The sequence below is a fragment of the Paroedura picta genome, chromosome 2 (assembly GCF_049243985.1).
Source record: "Paroedura picta isolate Pp20150507F chromosome 2, Ppicta_v3.0, whole genome shotgun sequence".
Taxonomy (NCBI): domain Eukaryota; kingdom Metazoa; phylum Chordata; class Lepidosauria; order Squamata; family Gekkonidae; genus Paroedura; species Paroedura picta.
In genome coordinates, this window is record NC_135370.1 from 28,526,859 (window position 1) to 28,546,808 (window position 19,950).

The 19,950-nt window shown below is 44.0% G+C and overlaps 1 protein-coding gene across 1 annotated transcript in view; it reads left to right on the forward strand.

Moving 5' to 3' along the window:
- Window positions 1-19,152, forward strand: part of LOC143829132 (aldehyde oxidase 3-like) — an 81,592-nt gene extending 62,440 nt beyond the window's left edge. The window contains exons 29-35 of the mRNA XM_077319522.1: window positions 1,117-1,191; window positions 3,614-3,666; window positions 4,531-4,645; window positions 5,057-5,122; window positions 7,241-7,429; window positions 13,779-13,946; window positions 15,701-19,152. Coding sequence (XP_077175637.1) covers window positions 1,117-1,191; window positions 3,614-3,666; window positions 4,531-4,645; window positions 5,057-5,122; window positions 7,241-7,429; window positions 13,779-13,946; window positions 15,701-15,754 — 720 coding nt within the window. The 3' untranslated portion in view covers window positions 15,755-19,152. The remainder of the gene's footprint in view (window positions 1-1,116; window positions 1,192-3,613; window positions 3,667-4,530; window positions 4,646-5,056; window positions 5,123-7,240; window positions 7,430-13,778; window positions 13,947-15,700) is intronic.
- The last annotated feature ends 798 nt before the right edge of the window (window positions 19,153-19,950 follow it).

The following is a 19,950-nucleotide window of genomic DNA, read 5'->3' on the forward strand; positions in this document are numbered from 1 at the left end:
TCTACCCGAAGGGGTCTCAAAACAGCTTACAATCACCTTTCCCTTTCCTCTCCCCACAACAGACACCCTGTGAGGTGGGTGAACCTGAGAGAGCCTTGATATTACTGAAGAAGAAGAAGAGTTGGTTCTTATATGCCGCTTTTCTCTACAGGAAGGAGTCTCAAAGCGGCTTATATTCACCTTCCCTTTCCTCTCCCCACAACTGACACCCTGTGAGGGAGGTGAGGCTGAGAGAGCCCTGATATTACTGCTTGGTCAGAACAGCTTTATCATTGCTGTGATGAGCCCAAGCTGGCTGCATGTGGGGGAGCACAGAATCAAACCCAGCTTGCCAGATTAGAAATCCTAGCAACTACACATAGTATGGCTTGTCAGTCTTTGCCTTCATTTTTTCCCTCATGCCTTAGTCCTATTTTTTTCAGACCCCTGTTTAAAGAAAGATGGTCATCCCAGAATCAGTCAACCTGCCAGTTTAAACACCAGTGTTTGGTCATGTCATATACTGAAAGCAATAGCCTGTTTCCTGTTGTGCCATCCAAGTGTTAAAAAACAACATGGGGAGAGTTCCTTATCATTTTTATTTTATTACAAATGGAGCAGATGATACAGATTAGTTCCCTTGGATAAAATGTCCACTTTGGAATGTGAACTCTATGGCATTATACCCCATTGAAATCCCTCCCCTCTCCAAACCCTGCCCTTCTATGGCTCCACCCCAAACTCTCCAGGTATTTCCCAACCTGGAGTTGGCAGCCCTATGAAGACAGCTGACATGCAAAAGTGGACTGAAATGGAGCCAGGCAGACTCCTCTTGGGAGGATATTCCACATTTGACACTGCCAAGAAGAAGCCCACCCATTTGCTACATTGAATCTCAGAGAATTGCCATAAATGACTTGTAAAGTGTCTTTTGCATCTATCACCTCTGAGCAAGGGAAACTTTAATGGTTGAATTGTTGACAGCCACACAGTCATTAAAGGCACAGGAGCCCCGCGAGGGAAAAGGGATAATGCATTTGATATTTGCAAATGCTATCAGGGGAACGTTAGGAGATGCAAACTTGGTCTTGTTGTAATGAACGAGTCCTGGGTATCCTTTGCCACTTGCTCCAACAGAATGCGTGCCAAATTCTCCGGGAACGTCTTAAACCAGTCATAAAGAAGAATCCACAAGGCAAATGGGAAGACTGGGTAAGTGCTATTGTATTCTTATAACGAAATCACTATCCTAATTAGATCATACATTCGTGTAGACACTCAAGCTCCTGTCCCAGTTCCTACTTCCGTAGACTGATTCCCAGAATTATCATGGAAGGCAAAGTTCTAAGCCCATCAGACAAAAGTACCACCTCTCTGTAGTGTAGTTCCACCCATGCTGCTATTCTCTTCTGATAGAAGGATTTAGGAAATTTTGAGGCCATGTCAAAAGTGGAAATCCGGGGCACGGTGGGGAGTAATTACCTTCTTGTTCCTGAACTTATTTCATGGCTTTATCAACATGCAATGCACCAGCAGTAGCTTAGTCAGCATGCACAATTGTACTGTCCCATTTATTTATGGAATGTAATGAACATGCTGCTGTACAAGGAACAATAATGAATTTGCCCAATGCTAGAGAGGAAGACTTGCAGACTACTGCACCGTATTCTATTTTAGTGCATTTTTCCCATCTGAGAGGTAGAAAAAACAAATTCAGGTGGGCAGCTGTGTTGGTTTGAAGCAGCAGACCAAAGTTGGAGTACTGCGGCCCCTTTAAGACCAACTAAGTTTTATTCTGGATATAATCTTTCATGTGCAGGCACACTTCTTATACTCAGGATAAAGGTTTGTTGGTTTTAGAGGCACCAACTCCATAAAAAAGTAAGCATTGGAAATAGGAAATCCGTATTTTGAAGTAAGCAAGTGAAAGCATTTCAGTTCAGTTTATTATAGCTGTCTAGCCAGTTTGAAAAGGAATACAATGCAATTAGTTCACCACACTATAATTAAGATTGCAGATAGTTTCAAGAAATTAAAATCCAATAACCACTTGTAAACAGAGGGAAAAAATGATAGCCCTAAAAAAAACTAGACATAGGACAAAACCTTTAAACAGATAAAGAAAAACAAATTGCTTTTAAAAAAACTGCAAAAATGTGAACCATCTGATTGGAGAATAATATTGAATTAAAATCAATACATTAATAGAATATAGTTAAATATGTTTTAAATCGTTTAAGATTTGCAAATGAAAGCACATTTTTTTGCAGGATCCAGCATATTTAAATATAGAGTACAATATGAAAAGATTGGACTTTTTGTTAATGTATTATCTTCATACAGAAGATAGAATATTAATTGTGGACAAATTCTGTGGTGGAAAGTGACACCGAGTCACAGCTGATCTATGACACCATGAGGCTTTTAAGGCAAGAAACGTTCAAAGTGCTTTCCTATTGCCTGCCTCTGCATAGTGACTCTGGATTTCCTTGGAGGTTTCCCATCCAAGAACTAACCAGGGCTGACCCTGCTTAGCTTCTGAGCTCTGGAAACAAAGAATGACACAATGGCTAACTATTCTTCTATGCATGCTGGTATGTCAAAGCTCAGAAGCTAGTAGTGAGATAAAATGCAAGCTGGTCCACAAAGTAAGGAAACGAAGAATGACCCATTTAATGGTGTGAAATCAAATCTTTTAAATAAACCAAATGCCAATTTCTTAATCCAATTTCTTTCCATTACGTTCATTCAAGAAAAAAATGGGTCAAGCCAAAACGGGGTCCAGATATTGAACTCCTGCTTTCAGGACCACCACCTTTCCTCAGTGGCTTGCCCCTAGGTACATATAAATATAAAAGCTTTAATCCACTATACCAAGAAATCAAGAAATAACCAACTATCAATAATACCAGTTCAAGATCCACCTCTTGTTCTGCTCTTCCAGCTCTCACAAACAATATTCTTCCCTCGTTTTATTCAAACATCCAAACTTGGATAAAACGAGGAAAGAATATTGTTTGTGAGACCTGGAAGAGCAGAACAAGAGATGGGACTTGAACTTCTATTGTGGATAGTTGATTTATCTTTTGATTTATTGATATAGTAGATTAAGTTATTCGTATATATTTGTGCATAAGGACAAGCCACTGAGGAAAATGGTGGTCTTGAAAAGGGGAGTTCAATTTCCGGATCTCGTTTTGGCTTGATCCATTTTTGGAATGAACATAGTGGAAAGAAATTGGATTAAGGAATTGGCATTTGGTTTATTAAAAAGCCTTAATTTTCATGCCGTTGAGTCGGTCATTCTTTGTTTCCTGACTTTGTGGATCACCTTGCCTTCAGTCTCACTACTAGCTTCTGAGCTCTGACATGCCAGCCTCCATAGCAGAAGAAGAATAAGTTCCAGCATAGACATCCCCTAAGACTTCATATATTTCTTAAGGAGCATGAAAAGTCTGCCCCCAGTTGTGTAGTTCTTCACCTCAACCTTGGAGAGTAACAAAAAATAAAAAAAATTCCCTCATGTTTTGGAGAGGAGGGAAGTTCAATTTTCTTGCTCCCCATTGTCTGTTTGTGTACATGTTTGTTTGTGCCTCTCGACCAGAAATGGCCCTTAATGGTCTCTCTCTTGCAGATTAAGAAAGCTTTTGAGGAAAGCATCTGCCTCTCAGCCACTGGCTTCTTCAAGTAAGGAATTCCTTATTATGTCCAAAATGGCTGCCTTTGTGAATCTCAGGTGGTGTTCAGATTGTGGATTGGGTGCTTCCACACACACTAAATAACCCATTTTCAGCCCACTTTTGATGTAATTTCAACTGGATTTTACTGTGTGGAATGACAAAATCCACTTGCAAACAGTCCCTGAAGTGTATTGAAGCTGTATTGTTTAGCATGTGTGAAAATGCAGATGACACATTGGAAATTCCATGGCAGAAGCTCCCAGGATTCATTTTCTCTCAGAATCAGGCTCATGGACCCAGTTCAAACAGGGACCACAAGGGGTGGTCCATGATACCATATTGATACCTGACAATACCAAATGTCCAAGGCAAGAACACGTGTGGGGCTCAAACCAGGTGGATCAGATGTTTTAGAGGATGTATTGGATTGCACAGCAGAGATACCAAGGCTTAGAATTTTAGGATTTAGTGAAAGTCCATAGTCAAAGTTAAAGAGGTGGAGAGTATAAATCCACAAGGGAAGTTCAATAGTGGATGTTGTGGTTCATTCCATGTTCATCAAGCATCAAGAGCACCAGGTCCCTGGTTCAGAAGCAGATCAGATGTGACTTCAGTGACTGTCAGGGAACAGCTGAACCTTTACATGGAGAATGACAACAAATGATCATGACCAAAGGGGAATCCAGGACACAATTTATCTCTTTCCCATTTCCAAGTTATGCTGGAGCAGCAGAGAACATACCCATAATCTGGAATTTTCACATGATTTTAAAGTCCACGTGGTGTTTTTGTGTATGTGTGTGTGTGTGTGTGTGTGTGAAAGTGAACTCGTAGTATTTAAACAGCTTGATTTCTTTCTTTCTCCTGTCAGAGGATACTTTGCTGATATGGACTGGGAGACAGGAGAAGGCCATGCTTTACCGTACTTTGTTTTTGGTGCTGCTTGCTCTGAAGTTGAGATTGACTGCCTGACGGGGGATCATAAGGTGTGCTTTATTGGTATTAACAATTCCAGGTGGGGAAATCCCTAGAGATTTGGGCATGAGCCTTGGGGAGGGCAGAGTTTGGGGCAGCAAGGGAGCTCACAGGGGATGTGATGCTTAGAGTGATTTAGTGCCCCCCCTAGTCCAGACATGTGGAGTCAGTCATTATCAGCCATGTTAAACATGGTAGACCAGGGGTAGTCAAACTGCGGCTCTCCAGATGTCCATGGAATTGTAGTCCATGGACATCTGGAGGGCTGCAGTTTGACTACCCCTGTACCTTTGAGTTTCCAACAAGAGATCAGAATCTGTGATGACGTTATGGGTATAGTTCATGTGGGTTTGGATGATAGTTGTCTTCAAATTTCTCCAAACAGTTCATTAAAAAGATTGTTCTTCTTACTTGTTTGACAGAATCTCCGAACAGACATTGTCATGGATGCTTGTTACAGCATCAATCCAGGAATTGATATAGGACAGGTTTGTACAAGGCCTTTCCCCACATTGTACTGAAGGCAATATAATATTATATCATGGACTGATCTTTATTTGTTCATTTTAATACTAGCAAGAAAGCCCATTGCAACCAGGAATACAATGGGCGCTAGGACCCAGGGGACACCGGCAGGTGCAGATCACTCTCCCTCTCTCTCTCTCTCTCTATTTCTTTCTCCCTCTTTGTCCCAGCAGGAGCCATAGGAGGTAATCAGGGCTGTTTGTAGCAGGGAATGAAGGCTCCTTTGGGTGGCTCTCTCTCTCTCTCTCTCTTCCACTTAAACAGCTCCTTAATAGCTCAGCAAAGAAACTATATGCACTTAGTCTTTCATTTTTATTTAAACCCTTTCGTTTAATTTCATTTATTGCCTTTGTCTGTCTGCCTTCCACTGAATGTAAGATACCAAATACAGTGAATGATCAAAAATACTAAAATTAACTGTAAATACACATATATGGAAAACAATTTAGACCAGTTTTTTTTTTTTAAACCATATAAATTGGAAGGAACGTGAGTGAAGGGATGCCAAATGAAACAGAAATGTCTTCCTCCACAGGAAGGAAGCACTGGTTGAGGGCGACAGTCAAAACTCCCTGGTGAGGGGATGTCCTAATTTTGGTGCCGCACCAAAGAAAGCTCTTTCTTTGGTTGCCAGCCATGTACCCTCAGATGGCAGGAGCATCCAAAACTGGACCTCCAAAGTAGATTGTGGTGTTCAAGTGCACATGAGAGCTGGCAGTTTTCACAGTATGCTTCGAATATAAATACCAGTACCTTGAATTGGGCCTGGAAGCAAATTGGGAGCCAATGCACATGGGAAAAGGCTGGAGTGACATGGACTCTACCACTCAGTCCGGTCAGCATTCTTTGCTGCTGTGTTCTGTACCTATTGCAGCTTCCATGTCCTTTAGATGTTTCCAGGACATAGGACAAAATGGCAAGATCCCAGCAGGGAGCTTTCTGAAAGAGGCACAATTCAGGCCTTGCTAATTAATGCATGTATTCCTGTAATGGTCTGCTTGCATATACTTGGAATGGAAGGCTAGGCTTTCTTTTCTGTATGCAGCTGTTTGTCCTTTCAAACAACAATGGATAGGTGTGTGCTCCAGTGTACAACTATAGAGATTTTTTTTAAGCTAGCCAAAAATGTAAATGCATTTGTGCAGAGAAAGGCAGGCCTGGCTGGTATGTACCACTTTTACAGTGAAGACGGACTGGGTCAATAAAGAAATCCAGTCTTCAAAGCATCAAAGGGTCGGATACAGAGAGAAACTAATTTCCGGAGTATGAGGCTGTAATGCCTCCTGTATTATGCTGGGTCAAAGGAAGAACTTCTTGATAGAGGGTTGCCATTAGGGGTATGAATGTGGCTAAATCTTAGACAAAAAGATTTTTTTTAAACCCACTTTATTGATATTTTCCAGCTATTTTTTTCAGCTGGATGTAGATTGAGGTACTTTTTTGGCTATCCAAAATGGCCAATCCTCCCCAAATCCCCCAAAATATTCAGGATTCTTTGGGGCTGCCATATAGAGAAAGTTAAAGGTTGTTTAAAGTTGCAGTCTCTTTAAACACCTTCCTAGTGAACTCACCGCTTGGGGAAGATGTTTAAAGAGACTGAAGTCTCTTTAATCACCTCCCCCATATTGAAGACAATGGAGGATAGGGGCACCTGGATATACTCTGTTGCATTAAACCCTGCTGATGTCCTTCCAAAACTTTGCCATCCCCAGGTTCCACCGCTCTAATCCCCTGGAATGTCCTAATCCAGAGATACAGAAGTCCCAAAATCACAACTGATCTCCAGGAAACAGAGGATAGTTTCCCAGAGCTACAATGAAATGGGCGGTATAGAAATACAAACAAACAAACAAACAAATAAACATACTCCCAAATTCTCCAGAACTTCTAAATCTGGAGCTGGCAAGCCCAACCATTACTGTATGTTCCCCATAGCGGAAGACTATATTACCTTTATAGTTAGCTATAGAGACAGGTTTAGCACATTGCGATGGGAACAAATTTTGAACCAAAAGACACATTCTCTTACAACTGTAACATTTCAAATAAACAAACAGAAATCACTTCTTTTATTCCTTCAGATCGAAGGTGGCTTTATGCAGGGACTTGGACTTTATACTCAAGAAGAAATCAAATTCTCTCCAGAAGGACAGCAGTACACCCTGGGTCCAGACACGTATAAAATCCCTGCAGTTTGCGACGTCCCTGAACAATTTAGAATCTACCTGCTGCCAAACACAAGAAACCCAGCTGCAATCTACTCTTCCAAGGTAAACAAATGAGAAATGCCAATTACATATTAATCAAAGAAAAGTCCATGTTGTTGTGTTACGCTTACACTGAAGCTACCGAAGGCACAATTGCAGCATTCATTTGACTTCTAATTAATCCTACAAATTAAGGAACTCTGCTGAAATCAGTACTATTAAATAAAGTTTTTAACTATTCCTTGTTTCAAGAGAAAAGGAGGACGTAAAGGCTGATTTAGGAATTGCCATAAATGATAGTGTAGAGCAGGGGTAGTCAACCTGCGGTCCTCCAGATGTCCATGGACTACAATTCCCATGAGCCCCTGCCAGTGTTTGCTGGCAGGGGCTCATGGGAATTGTAGTCCATGGACATCTGGAGGACCACAGGTTGACTACTCCTGGCTACATCGTAGAGGAGAGACAGAGATAGGAACTGACTAGATGACGGAAAGAGGGAGAGACTGATTCTGTGGCTTCCAAGAAGCAGAAAATTGCCCCTAAGAGTAGCAATCTGCAGACAGACAAAGAGAGACACTCAACAGGAGAGAAGGTCCTGACCTCACCATCCTATCTAATAGTCTTCTTATTGCCCTGCAGGGTCTTCTTCTCCTATTTGTTCACCAGACATTGTCTATTCCAACAGTTTCAGTGAGAATAGGCACCACAATATGATCCAGGACCAATGAAAGAGATGGTCCTTTATACTGCCCAAGCCCCTCAGGAAATGCAGTCTGAAACTCAGTAGTAACATTATTAAAGGGTGAATTGTTAACTTGACGGATGGCAATCTTTGTGATCCCCAGAGGCTCAAACTAAACTCAGCCCAAGGAGACTGGTACGGTGACCATAAACAACCAATGGCTATAACGCTCCAACTAAATGTATGATACTGCTTCACAGATCCCTTGTACCTTCACCTTATTTCCCTGATAATCAATTAACTGGATATGGAAAGAAACAATCTTATGATGAAAAATCTTGCGATGACTCTCTGATGAAATAATAGAGAACCCTGACCTAAAGCCCATTTCCATAACACATGGAGCACCCTGGATAGTGACAGTTGCTGTAAAAAAAATTGTACACATGGTCGAAAATGATTAACAGTATGCTCTGCTCCATCATATGACACTTGTACAGAGTGTGTAGTAGAATTATTCTGGGCTTCCTTTCTGCTGCTTTCCTGGAAATGGCTTGCTTTACTTTAGCCCTTCTGCCAGTCCCATTGAATTTCTCACAAACAGACTCTTTGGTGCAAAAGAAATCTCTTTATTAAGGAAATACATGAATGGACACAAGGAGTTTCCTTGCTGAAACTCAATTACTATTAAGTTTGCAAATCTAATTGCAGCGCTTTTTGATAGCGCTCAGATTTAGCTACATTGGTGGTTGTGAGGAATGACCCTTAGAGTGCAGGGGCTGCTTTGGACCTGCATTCGAATAGGTTGAAACACTTTCTGTTAGACTCTGGTTCTGCTTATAAAAAGCATTGCACTCAGATTCAGATTCAGAGACCTTGATTGGCATAAGACTTGATATACATAAAACAAAATTTAAAACAGAAACAAATTCCTGGCATAGACATATGGACAACAGTAATATGCACAACAGTAATAAGGCCTTATGTTGTACAGCCGATCTGCAGCAGAGATAGATTGGTTCTCGAGATAACTGACAGAATTTTTGCAAGGTCCACTATCTGAGAAGGTTCCTTTACCCTCAACAACATTTTCACTAGATGTTTCTCATCGATGCGCAGTTGAATAATAAGTGGCTAAGGGAATCTGGTACATTGCACCCGTGCAGACAGCTTCTCTCATTTTGAGGGATTTGAAGGAAGTGGCCTCTTGATAGGTTTGAAGGGAAGATATTTAGGTGCACAAGGAGAAAGGCCCTTTTTAGGGAATCATCATCTAACACTGATGATATGGGGGCATTGATTTGTAAGACCAGGGGATGTCCCAGTGGCCTGGTGAACAGATCCTGTGAGTTGATGTGCCTATTATCTGAATATCCTGGTCTTCTGGGCTATCTCAGAAGGCTGTGGTGAAAAACGTTCTCCCAAAACAGTCAAAATATCCCCATAAGACGCAGTAGACAGCTTGCCTTTTTGCTAGAAGAACCTAGGCTAAATTGAAGGCAGCTGCTCCACAGACACGAAGCACCACAGCGTGTTTCTCTTTTGGCTCTGTGATGCCCTTAGCTGCTAAACAAAACTATAGTCTAGCTGCATAATTTCCCCACCTGCTGAGACATGCCGGATTAAATTCTTCCGTGAAACTTTGGGTTGCCAAGCTCCTGGCATTGCCAACTGTCCTAAAGGTGTTCTCAAAATAGTTTACAGTCTCAGCAAGAACTTCAGCCCAAAATTGTATTCTCATTTTAAGAGGCAGCTTGGTGCAGGGGTAGTCAAACTGCGGCCCTCCAGATGTCCATGGACTACAATTCCCATGAGCCCCTGCCAGCAAATGCACCCGTGCAAATGCTGGCAGGGGCTCATGGGAATTGTAGTCCATGGACATCTGGAGGGCCACAGTCTGACTACCCCTGGTGGTTAAGCATGGCAGCTTCTGATTATCATCATAATTATAATTGTCATCATCATCATTATTACTATTATTATTATTTAATATATAGCCCACCACTCCCAGGCAAGCTGGCTCATGGCGGGTAACACCATCATAAAACCCCACAATAAAAATCTCAATAAAACAGAACACAGATTATCCACCCCGGTGGTGAAAAAAAGAACTAACCCCCACCGACCCCTGTTCAACGGACTTCCATCATCTCGTGCCTCGGGGGAATAGATAATAAGGGAGTAGGCTGTTGTTCTTACCACTTCGGAAGGGGCCCCAGAGAGCCAAGTTTGATTCCCCACTCCTCCACATGCAGCCAGCTGGGTGACCTTGGGCCAGTCATAGTCCTGTTGGAGCTGTTCTGTCAGAACTCTCTCAGCCCCACCTACCTCACAGGTTGTTTCTCGTGAGGAGAGGAAAGGAAACTTCTCTTCTCCAGGCTGAACATTCCTAAGTCCTTTAGTTACCTTAAGGATGTCCTCCATGAGGTTCTGGAAAATACCAAGAACCACACATTGAAAAATTAGGATTGAGGAGGTACCAGTTTATTTAAAAGGAACAAATAAAAACGGGTAGAGGAGTGGCAGTATATTTAAGGATGTGTATACTTGTGAGGAAGTACAAGTATATGAGCATGGAAGTTCAGCTGAGAGTCTTTGGATAAAAATAAAAGAAGTAGGAAATAATAGTGGGCCAGATGAATTAGATATGAGGGTACTAAAAGAACTTGCAGATGCAATTTCTGAACCTCTGTCCATTATTTTTCACAATTTTTGGAGGTGAAGTGCCAGAAGATTTGAGGCAGGCAAATGTTGTCCCCATCTTCAAGAAGGAGGAAAAGGAGGACCTGAGTAACTACTGATCTGTCAGCTTGACATCTATAGCTGGCAAAAGTTTAGAACAAATCATCAAACAGTCAGTCCTTGAGCAGCTAGAGCAGATGGCTGTGATTACTAAGAGTCAGTATGGCTTTCTCAAGAAAAAGTCATGTCAGACTAACCTTAACTGTTTTTCTGAGAAAGTTACTACCTTGCTAGAGCAGAGATATGCTGTGGATATAGTTTATCTGGATTTCAGTAAAACTTTTGATAAGGTTCCACATGATATTCTTGTAGACTAGTAAAGTGTGATAAAAGGTAAAGGTAAAGGTATCCCCTGTGCAAGCACCGAGTCATGTCTGACCCTTGGGGTGACGCCCTCTAGCGTTTTCATGGCAGACTCAATACAGGGTGGTTTGCCAGTGCCTTTCCCAGTCATGACCGTTTACCCCCCAGCAAGCTGGGTACTCATTTTACCGACCTCGGAAGGATGGAAGGCTGAGTCGACCTTGAGCCGGCTGCTGGGATCAAACTCCCAACCTCATGGGCAAAGCTTTCAGGCAGCTGCCTTACCACTCTGCGCCACAAGAGGCTCTTAAAGTGAATCAAAAGTGTGATAGGGGGTGCTTATTAAATTTACAGATGTTACTAAATTTGGAGGGGTAGCAAACACACTAGAAGACAGAATCAGGATATAGGATGATCTTGACAGGCTAGAAAACTAGGCTAAAATGAATTTCAATGTAAAGTTCTGTATTTAGATAGAAAAAATCAAATGCATCATTATAGGATGGGGAGACCTGTCTTGGCAATAGTATGACCATACACTCAACATGAGTGAGCAGTGTGACTCAGTGGTTAAAAAGGCAAATGGGATTTTGAGCTGTATCAAAAGAAGTATAGTGTCCAGATCACACAAGGAGATTGTACCACTTTACTCTGCTCTAATTAGACATCATTTAGAGTATTGTGCAGTTTTGGGCACCACAATTGCAGAAGGATATAGACAAACTGGAGTGAGATGACAGAGAGGTGATATGATAGCCATCTTCAAATATTTGAAGGACTGTCATATAGAGGATGGAGCAGAGTTGTTTCTGTTGCCCCAGGGGGTTGGACCAGAACCAGTGGGTTGAAATTAATTCAAAAGAATTTCCAGGTAAACATCTGGAACAAGTTCCTGACAGAGTGGTTCCTCAGGGGAACAGGCTTCCTTTGGAGGTGGTGGGTTCTTCTTCTTTGGGAGTTTTTAAGCAGAGGCTGGATAGCCATCTGGCAGAAATGCTGATTCTGTGAACTTAAGCAGATGGTAAGTGGGTGGGCAGAAGGGATTGTGCCTGAGCTTAGCTCTTGTGGCCCTTCCTTGCATGCCCAAGGAAATGCTGATAGCCACTTTGGGGTCAGAAGGCAGACGGGCCAGGGATTCTGTTTTTTCTTGGGGGAGGGCATCATCTGGACATGTAATTGGAGTCACTGTGGATGGGCCAGTAGGTGCAAATTTCCTGCATTCCATGGGGGATTGGACTAGATGACCCTGGAGATCCCTTCCAACTCTATGATTCTAGACTCATACGTTCAGTGGACTGTGATTCTATGATTCTAGACTCAAGCTGACTCATGGCAGGTAACATCATCATAAAAACCCACAATAAAAACCTCAATAAAACTGAAGACAAATTATCCACCCTGGTGGTGAAAAAAGAACACCCCCCCCCAGTTGAACAGACTTCCATCACCTCGTGCCTTGGGGAAATAGATAATAAGGGAATAATAAGGATAAAAAGGCTGTTGTTCTTACCACTTCAAGAGGGGCCCCAGAGAGCCAAGTTTGATTCCCCATTCCTCTGGGTGACCTTGGCCAGTCACAGTCCTGTTAGAGCTGTTCTGTCAGAACTCTCTCAACCCCACCTCTCTCACAGGTTGTTGTGAGGAGAGGAAAATTAGGACTGAAGGGTACGATTTATTTAAAAGGGACAAATAAGTTTTTTTCCTCTAGACCAGACTGGCCAGAGATTTTGTTTTCTTTTGAGGGGGAAGCATCACCTGGACATGGTTACTGTGGGTGGGCAGGTAGTTGTGAATTTCCTGCATTCTGAAGGGGGTTGGACTAGATGACCCTGGAGATCCCTTCCAACTCTATGATTCTAACTGAAGTTACGTTACTTTAAAAGCCTCACAATGAGTCATGATGTTTTGTGCATCAACTGTGCTTTTATTAACTTCGGGGAGTGAAAAGCAGGGTATAAAAACCAGCTCTTCTTCCACATGAGGGGGAAAAACTTTCCGTATCCCTCAAGCCATCTCATCCTTGCTGCCAGTGTTCTGTTCTCTGAAAGGAAGCCGCCAAGGAGATAAAATGACACCTTTATTAAATTCCAAAAGTAAGCACATTCTTCAAACAGCTGCAGCTGCTGGCAAGATAAAAGCTGAAATTGAGATCCAGGTTTAAAATAGAATCAGCCTAATTAAAAGGGCAGAGCGCCAACATCCTCTCGTCTGGCAAACCAAAGAGGTCAATTCACCACAGAAGGATTCCAGAGGACAGGGCTAGAAATTGGTGGAGAAGCCTAATTAAGAGAGCAACTGTGAGAGGCAATTCTACAGAATGCTGGTGTAGCCGAAAGTTAAGAAAAAACTGAGTAGGGTGGCGATGCTTCTCCCACTCAGGGCTTGTACAGTGACATCTCTGGAACAACTCCTTGACAAAGAGTGGCCAGAATTGTCTGTGTTTGGTAGGGCAGGTTGGCTGGCTCTGAACAGCTGCATGATGTTCCATATTTAGCTGCCACCAACAAAATCTAACGAATGAATGAATGAATGAATGAATGAATGAAGGAAGGAAGGAAGGAAGGAAGGAAGGAAGGAAGGAAGGAAGGAAGGAAGGAAGGAAGGAAGGAAGGAAGGAAATTGGCTTTTATTTCTATTCCAACTTCCTAAGCAATGTGTATGACTGCTTTTTGGTTTCACTTGCAGGGTATGGGAGAAGCTGGGCTGTTCTTGGGGTCATCTGTGTTTTTCGCTATCAAGGATGCAGTGGCTGCTGCCCGGAAGGAAAGAGGAATGAATGACATTTTTACACTGGACAGTCCACTGAACGTAGCAAGTATCCGCATGGCTTGTACCGATCATTTCACAGAGATGGTAAGGGCTTTCTGAATACCCCTTGCCCGGTCCTTTCCATACTGAGCCTGCAGACCATAGCCCAGGCTTTCCCTGGGGTTTCTTGACAGCCCTGCAAGGGTTTCCTGAATGGGTGGGTTAAATAATTTTTTATAAATTTGTTAAACATTTATTGGGTGATATGACCATATATGGTCATGTCAACCCATATCCCCCTACCCAAATGGCCAATGATGGGCTTTGTCATAGAGGAATAAGGCACAGACAGAAAAAGGCTTTGAGAAACCCCAGAATTGTTGAGATTGGGCAGACCATGGCTGGGAAGCATAGCTGTGTACATGCCCAACCGGGGCCCCTCCCCTTTCCTCCCCCTCCAGGCCCATCAGAACTGACAGAAATAAAGCAGTTCCACAGGGCCTGCAAAAGGGAGCTCCTCCACCAAGCATTTGGTTGAGGTCGACCTATCCATCGCTTCCAATTGGCCCCCAAGCCCTCCCCTCTTACAGTGACTGTTAACAAATCTACCCAACCCCTGGATCTCAGTACGAGTTGAGCAAAGGCTCTTGCAGTTTCACCTTCCTTTAATGTTATTATGTTAATGTTATTGTTGTTGTTACCACCTTACTGTTACCAGAATGTTGTTACCTGTACTATTTTGTCGTTTCATGTGAACCACCCTGAGCCTTCAGGGAGGGTGGTTGTCAGGGTCCGGGGTTTCTTGTTCCTTCTCCACCACGATGTCGGGAGCTGAAGACCAGGCCAGGAAAGATAGTTCTCAGGATAGGCAGCGTCTCAGAACGGAGTCCTGTTGAATTACTCGCATTCACGACTCCCGGGTTCAGAATAGTTTCCTCACTATGCTGAACCCCGCATCCTCACAGACGCCGACTGCCCCATTTAAATATCCTTCCTCTCCTCGTCCCCACCTCCCGAGCCCTCAAGAACCTCCCACCAGTTCTTCCGGGCACGCCTGTTCTGCATTATCTGTTCTGCCCTCACTTTGAGCCAGGCGCAACCAGTCTGTCGGTGTTCCTCGTTTCCTTTCTTTTCACTTTCCTCCTTCGTCTCTCCCGCGTATGGCTCTGTGGCCGCTGCTCCCTGTTCCTGAGAGACTGCTACTCTGCCTGTGGTGAGAGGGTCTTTGTCTGCAAGTCGGGCCATTCCTGACAGTGGTATATAAATACAATAAATTAATTAAATACCGTATTTGCCGGCGTATAAGACGACTGGGCGTATAAGACGACCCCCCAACATTTCCACTCAAAATATAGAGTTTGTTACATTACATTACAGTACTATGGGCCACTATGGGCAGCTATGTCTATCCCAACTGAAGTGCACCCGGCATATAGGACGACCCCACCACTTAGAGGCATGTTTTTCAGGGGGGGGAAAGTAGTGTTATATGCCAGCAAATACTGTAAATAAATAAATAAATCATTGGCTATTGGGGGGGTGGGGTGGGATCGACATGACCATAGATGGTCATATCACAGGAACATGTTTAATTATCTCCCAGCCATTTAGGAAATCCAGGGCCATCAAGAAACTAGGGCTCTATGAAAGTTTACCCCATTGAGACCCCAGTCCTTTCCCTAGTCTCTCCCCCCCCCCCCCCCCAATCTTCAGGAGTTTCACAAACTGGATTTAGAATGCCAACTCCTCATCCCCAGCTGGTGGCCAGGGGAAATCTGTCTCTGACTTGCAAGGAACTGGAAATGCAGCCCATGTATTCATACTTTAAACATCTCTCTCTCTCACTTTTTATTCTTTAGATTCCCAAGGATGAACGTGGGACCTATAAACCATGGGCTATTGACAGAAACTAAAATATTCTGTTTCCCTTTCATAATGTTGTGATTGTCTTCGTAAATTCCTCATTTTAGGAGTCCAAGCCTAATCCCAGGAACAGCCACATCTATTCCCTTGCCAAAAATTGTTCACTTGAGGACTACTGGATTGATTTAAACAAGATGGTTTAGAATCTGAAATATAACTGGAATTACTTGGGACTTTAATGGTTGGATGCCTGTGAAAACTGGACAACAGGTTACAAAAATATAAAGATTTATTGTGCGCAACTTTAAAAAACCCTTTAAGGTAAAAACACTGCTGCCTTCAGCTTTTCTGAGCCTTATTGACTTTGGTCTCTGGGAAAATGAGGGGCCATTCCGCACTCGTCCAAAACACACAATGGTTACAAATTGAAATCGCTATAGTTTTGCCATTATGCACAACGTCGTTGACAATCTGCAACACTCCTGAAACCGATCTGCAAAAAGCGCTTCGTTGTAGCGCTTTCAGGGAAATCCCAAAAAGTGGATTCACCCTCCGGAAAGCGCTACATTCTTGCAACCAATCAGCAACACTAGTGAAAAAGTTCTGTGCATTACCATTGTTGCGGTTTCTGCAAAGTCCCACCCCCTAGCTCTCTCCTCTGATCTTCCGGCGAAGCGATCGCCATTTATTTTCTCCGAGCGAGTGGAGATCAACGCACCGGCGAGCCTTCATTTACCCAGCGAGGCTTCCCTGGCTGCAGAGCTGTTTTAAGTCACCAAGCACGAAACACACAGCCCTGTTTGCTAGTTTATTTTCCCTTTATTTTTACTGTATTTTCAGCCGAAAATTGCGCCCGTGCCGGGGAGGGGGTATTTTTTTTTCACTCGGGGGGAGCGTGGCAACGATGAAACGGCAGCTCAAACACCACCTGCTACCTAGATGGGTCTCTCCGTTGCAACGAATCAACGCAGATTCGTTGCAACATGTATTTTTTTTTAACTTGCTTAAAGGGAAAGGGGCTTTTTGGGATCATGATAACGGCCGCCCATTGGCTGCTTGACGGCCAGGGGTGGGACGAGCTCGGCAATATCGCTTCCTGACTAGCGATTTTTGCCGAGACCGGAAACCTGTGGGAAACGATTGAAACACAACTGGATTCCACTACAAAGCCAGGTATGCATAACGACGAATTCCACTATTTAAAATGGCGTTTTTTTCCACTATTTAAAATGGCGCCGCGGGCGGTTTAAAGATGGAGAGCCAGTTTGGTGTAGTGGCTAGGAGTGCGGACTACTAATCTGGCAAGCCGGGTTCGATTCTGCACACCCCCACATGTGACCAGCTGGGTGGCCTTGGGTTCGCCACGGCACTGATGAAACTGTTCTGACCGAGCAGTGATATCAGGGCTCTCTCAGCCTCACCCACCTCACAGGGTGTCTGTTGTGAGGAGAGGAAAGAAGGTGAATGTAAGCCGCTTTGAGATTCCTTCAGGTAGAGAAAAGCGGCATATAAGAACCAACTCTTCTTCTTCTAAACCCATTTCCATGGTGACTGTTACAACCCATCCCTGGACAAAATGGCGGAAAAAGAATTATGTCAGCCACTTTGAGTCAGCATGCAAAAGAATTCAATAAATACACAAAATCCCACAATTCAATTTGAAGAACTGCAACTGTCTGTCCAATGGGATGAATTTAATTCAAAAGAAATTCCATCTAAACATTTGGAAGAAATTCCTGACAGAGCGGTTTCTTAGTGGAACAGGCTTTCTCGGGAGGTGGTGGGTTCTCCATCTTTGGAAATTTTTAAACAGAGGCTGGATAGCCATCTGATGGAGAGGCTGATTCTGTGAGGGCTTAAGGGGGTGGCAGGTTACACTGGATGAGCGATAGGGATGTGAGTGTCCTGCATAGTGCAGAGGGTTCGACTAGATGATCCATGAGGTACCTTCCAACTCTATGATTCTATGATCCCAGATCTTACCTATTAACTGTTGAGTGTCTTCAAGATCTGGTATGATGGAAGAAGGATCACAGGTTCTCCATCTCCACTTTCTCCAGCCTGTGCCTGATATCATAAACCTCTATTGTGTTGGATAGTTAATGGATTTGGATACTCCATGCAATCGTTGTAGTGGTTTTTGATCCTCCGTCATGCTTTGGGGGTAGTTCAGGCAATGGGCATGGTTAGCGCAGCAAAATGAAGAATCTACAGTGTCTGTCTACATTGTGCACTGCTGCATTGGAGGACTCATATCTGTGACATATTTCACAAATAAAGACTAAATAGGTCACAGGTTTTTTTTGCACTCGTCTTCATCTGCTTTGCATCAGCTTGTCAGATTTACAGAAACAATAACGCAGAGTGTTTGCAAACTCACCAAAATCTGCCCCTGCAGAGATACTGTGTCTCACCTGCCACTGTTCATCTCAATGTTTACTGAGGATAATAAACCGGGGCCCATTCCGCACACATAGGATAATGCCCTTTCAATGTGGTTTGGCAGCTGGATTTTCCTGTGCAGAACAGGAAAAGTGCATTATCTATTGTGTGCAGATTAGGCCCTGGGCTATGTTGACAAATGTCTTATCTCTGTTTCATATTCCCCACCTTGCAGTAGGAAAATGACTGTGGATTATACTGCAGGATCGGTATGAAGCACTCTCAACATTCATCTGACATTCTTGGGAATGTTCAGCCTGGAGAGAGGGAGATGGAGAGGGGACATGATTGCTCTCTTTTAGTATCTGAAAAGTTGTTACTTGGAGGAAAGCAGAGAGCAGTTACTGTTGGCAGCAGAGAATAGGACCTACAGTAGTGGGTTTAAACTATGTGTATAACTGTACTGGCTAGATATCAAGAAAAGATTTTTCACTGTCAGAGTAGTTCAGTGGTGGAATTGGATGTCTAAGGTGGTGGTGAGTAAGGAGGTGGGTCCAGTTCTATGGGCATGAAAAGAGGGTGCTCTCATCTGACCTCCATTGTAATTCTCTGGTCTTTTCCTTTTTCCCCACCATAAGAAACAATGGAGGTTGGGTGGAATTAGACTCCCTGGACCAGCTTTTTAAAAACATGGCCACCTGTCGCCTGCCACCTGCTACTGCTGCTGCTGTCACCCACTGCCACCAAACTGGCGACCCTGAGGAAGGCTCCAGGTGACCCCACTTGGGGTCAGGACCCCAAGGTTGAGAGTCAAAGGCTGATCCTGCACTGAGCAGGAGGTTGGACTAGATGGTCTGTATGACCCCTTCCAATTCTATGATTCTATTATTCTATACCATTCCACAAAAGGGGAGAATATTTCTCAGCCTCCTATCCCACCCGTCTGCTGTAATAATACCAAGCAGTTTACTTGTCCCCTTCTAAATTCTAAATTCTTTTCAATAGCTTTATGCACCCTGTTGCTCAACTGGTGCAGAGGTTTGGGCTGGGTTGCCACCAATATGCGGATGACACTCAGCTCTTCCGCCTGATGGATGGTCACCCTGACTCTCCCCCAGAAACATTAGCTGGCTGCCTGGAAACAGTGATGAGATGGCTCGAGCAGAGTCATCTGAAGCTCAACCCTTCGAAGACGGAGGTCCTGTGGCTGGGTAGGAAGGGCCCAAGCAAGGAAGCGTGCTTACGCACCCTAGATAGAGTGCAGCTATCAGTGGCCCACTCTACCAGGAACCTGGGCGTGATTCTTGATGCCTCCCTCTCAATAGAGGCTCAGGTCGCAACGGTAGCACGGCTGGCATTCTACCACCTTCGCCAAGCCAAACTCCTAGCGCCCTACTTGGCTCCGGAACACCTAGCCACAGTGATCTATGCAACAGTCACCTCTAGGCTAGACTTCTGCAACTCACCCTAAGCAGGTCTGCCCTTGACTTTGATCCAGAAACTGCAACTAGTCCAGAACACAGCAGCCAGGGTCCTCACAGCAATACCTCAGAGGTCCCACATTCAGCCCATCCTCCAGCAGCTGTGCTGGCTTCCGGTTGATTTCCGGATCAGACTTATTGTTCTGGTTATCACCTTCAAGGCCATACACAGTCTGGGCCCAGTGTACCTGAGGGATTGCCTCTCTGCTTACACCCCCCAAAGAGCCTTACGCTCTAGCAATCCCAATGTCCTGGTGATCCCTGGCCCCAGGGAAGCTCGCTTGGCCTCAACCAGGGCCAGCGCTTTCTCCATCCTGGCCCCCACCTGGTGGAACGAGCTCCCAGAGGAGATCAGGGCCCTAACGGAACTTGAGCAGTTCCGC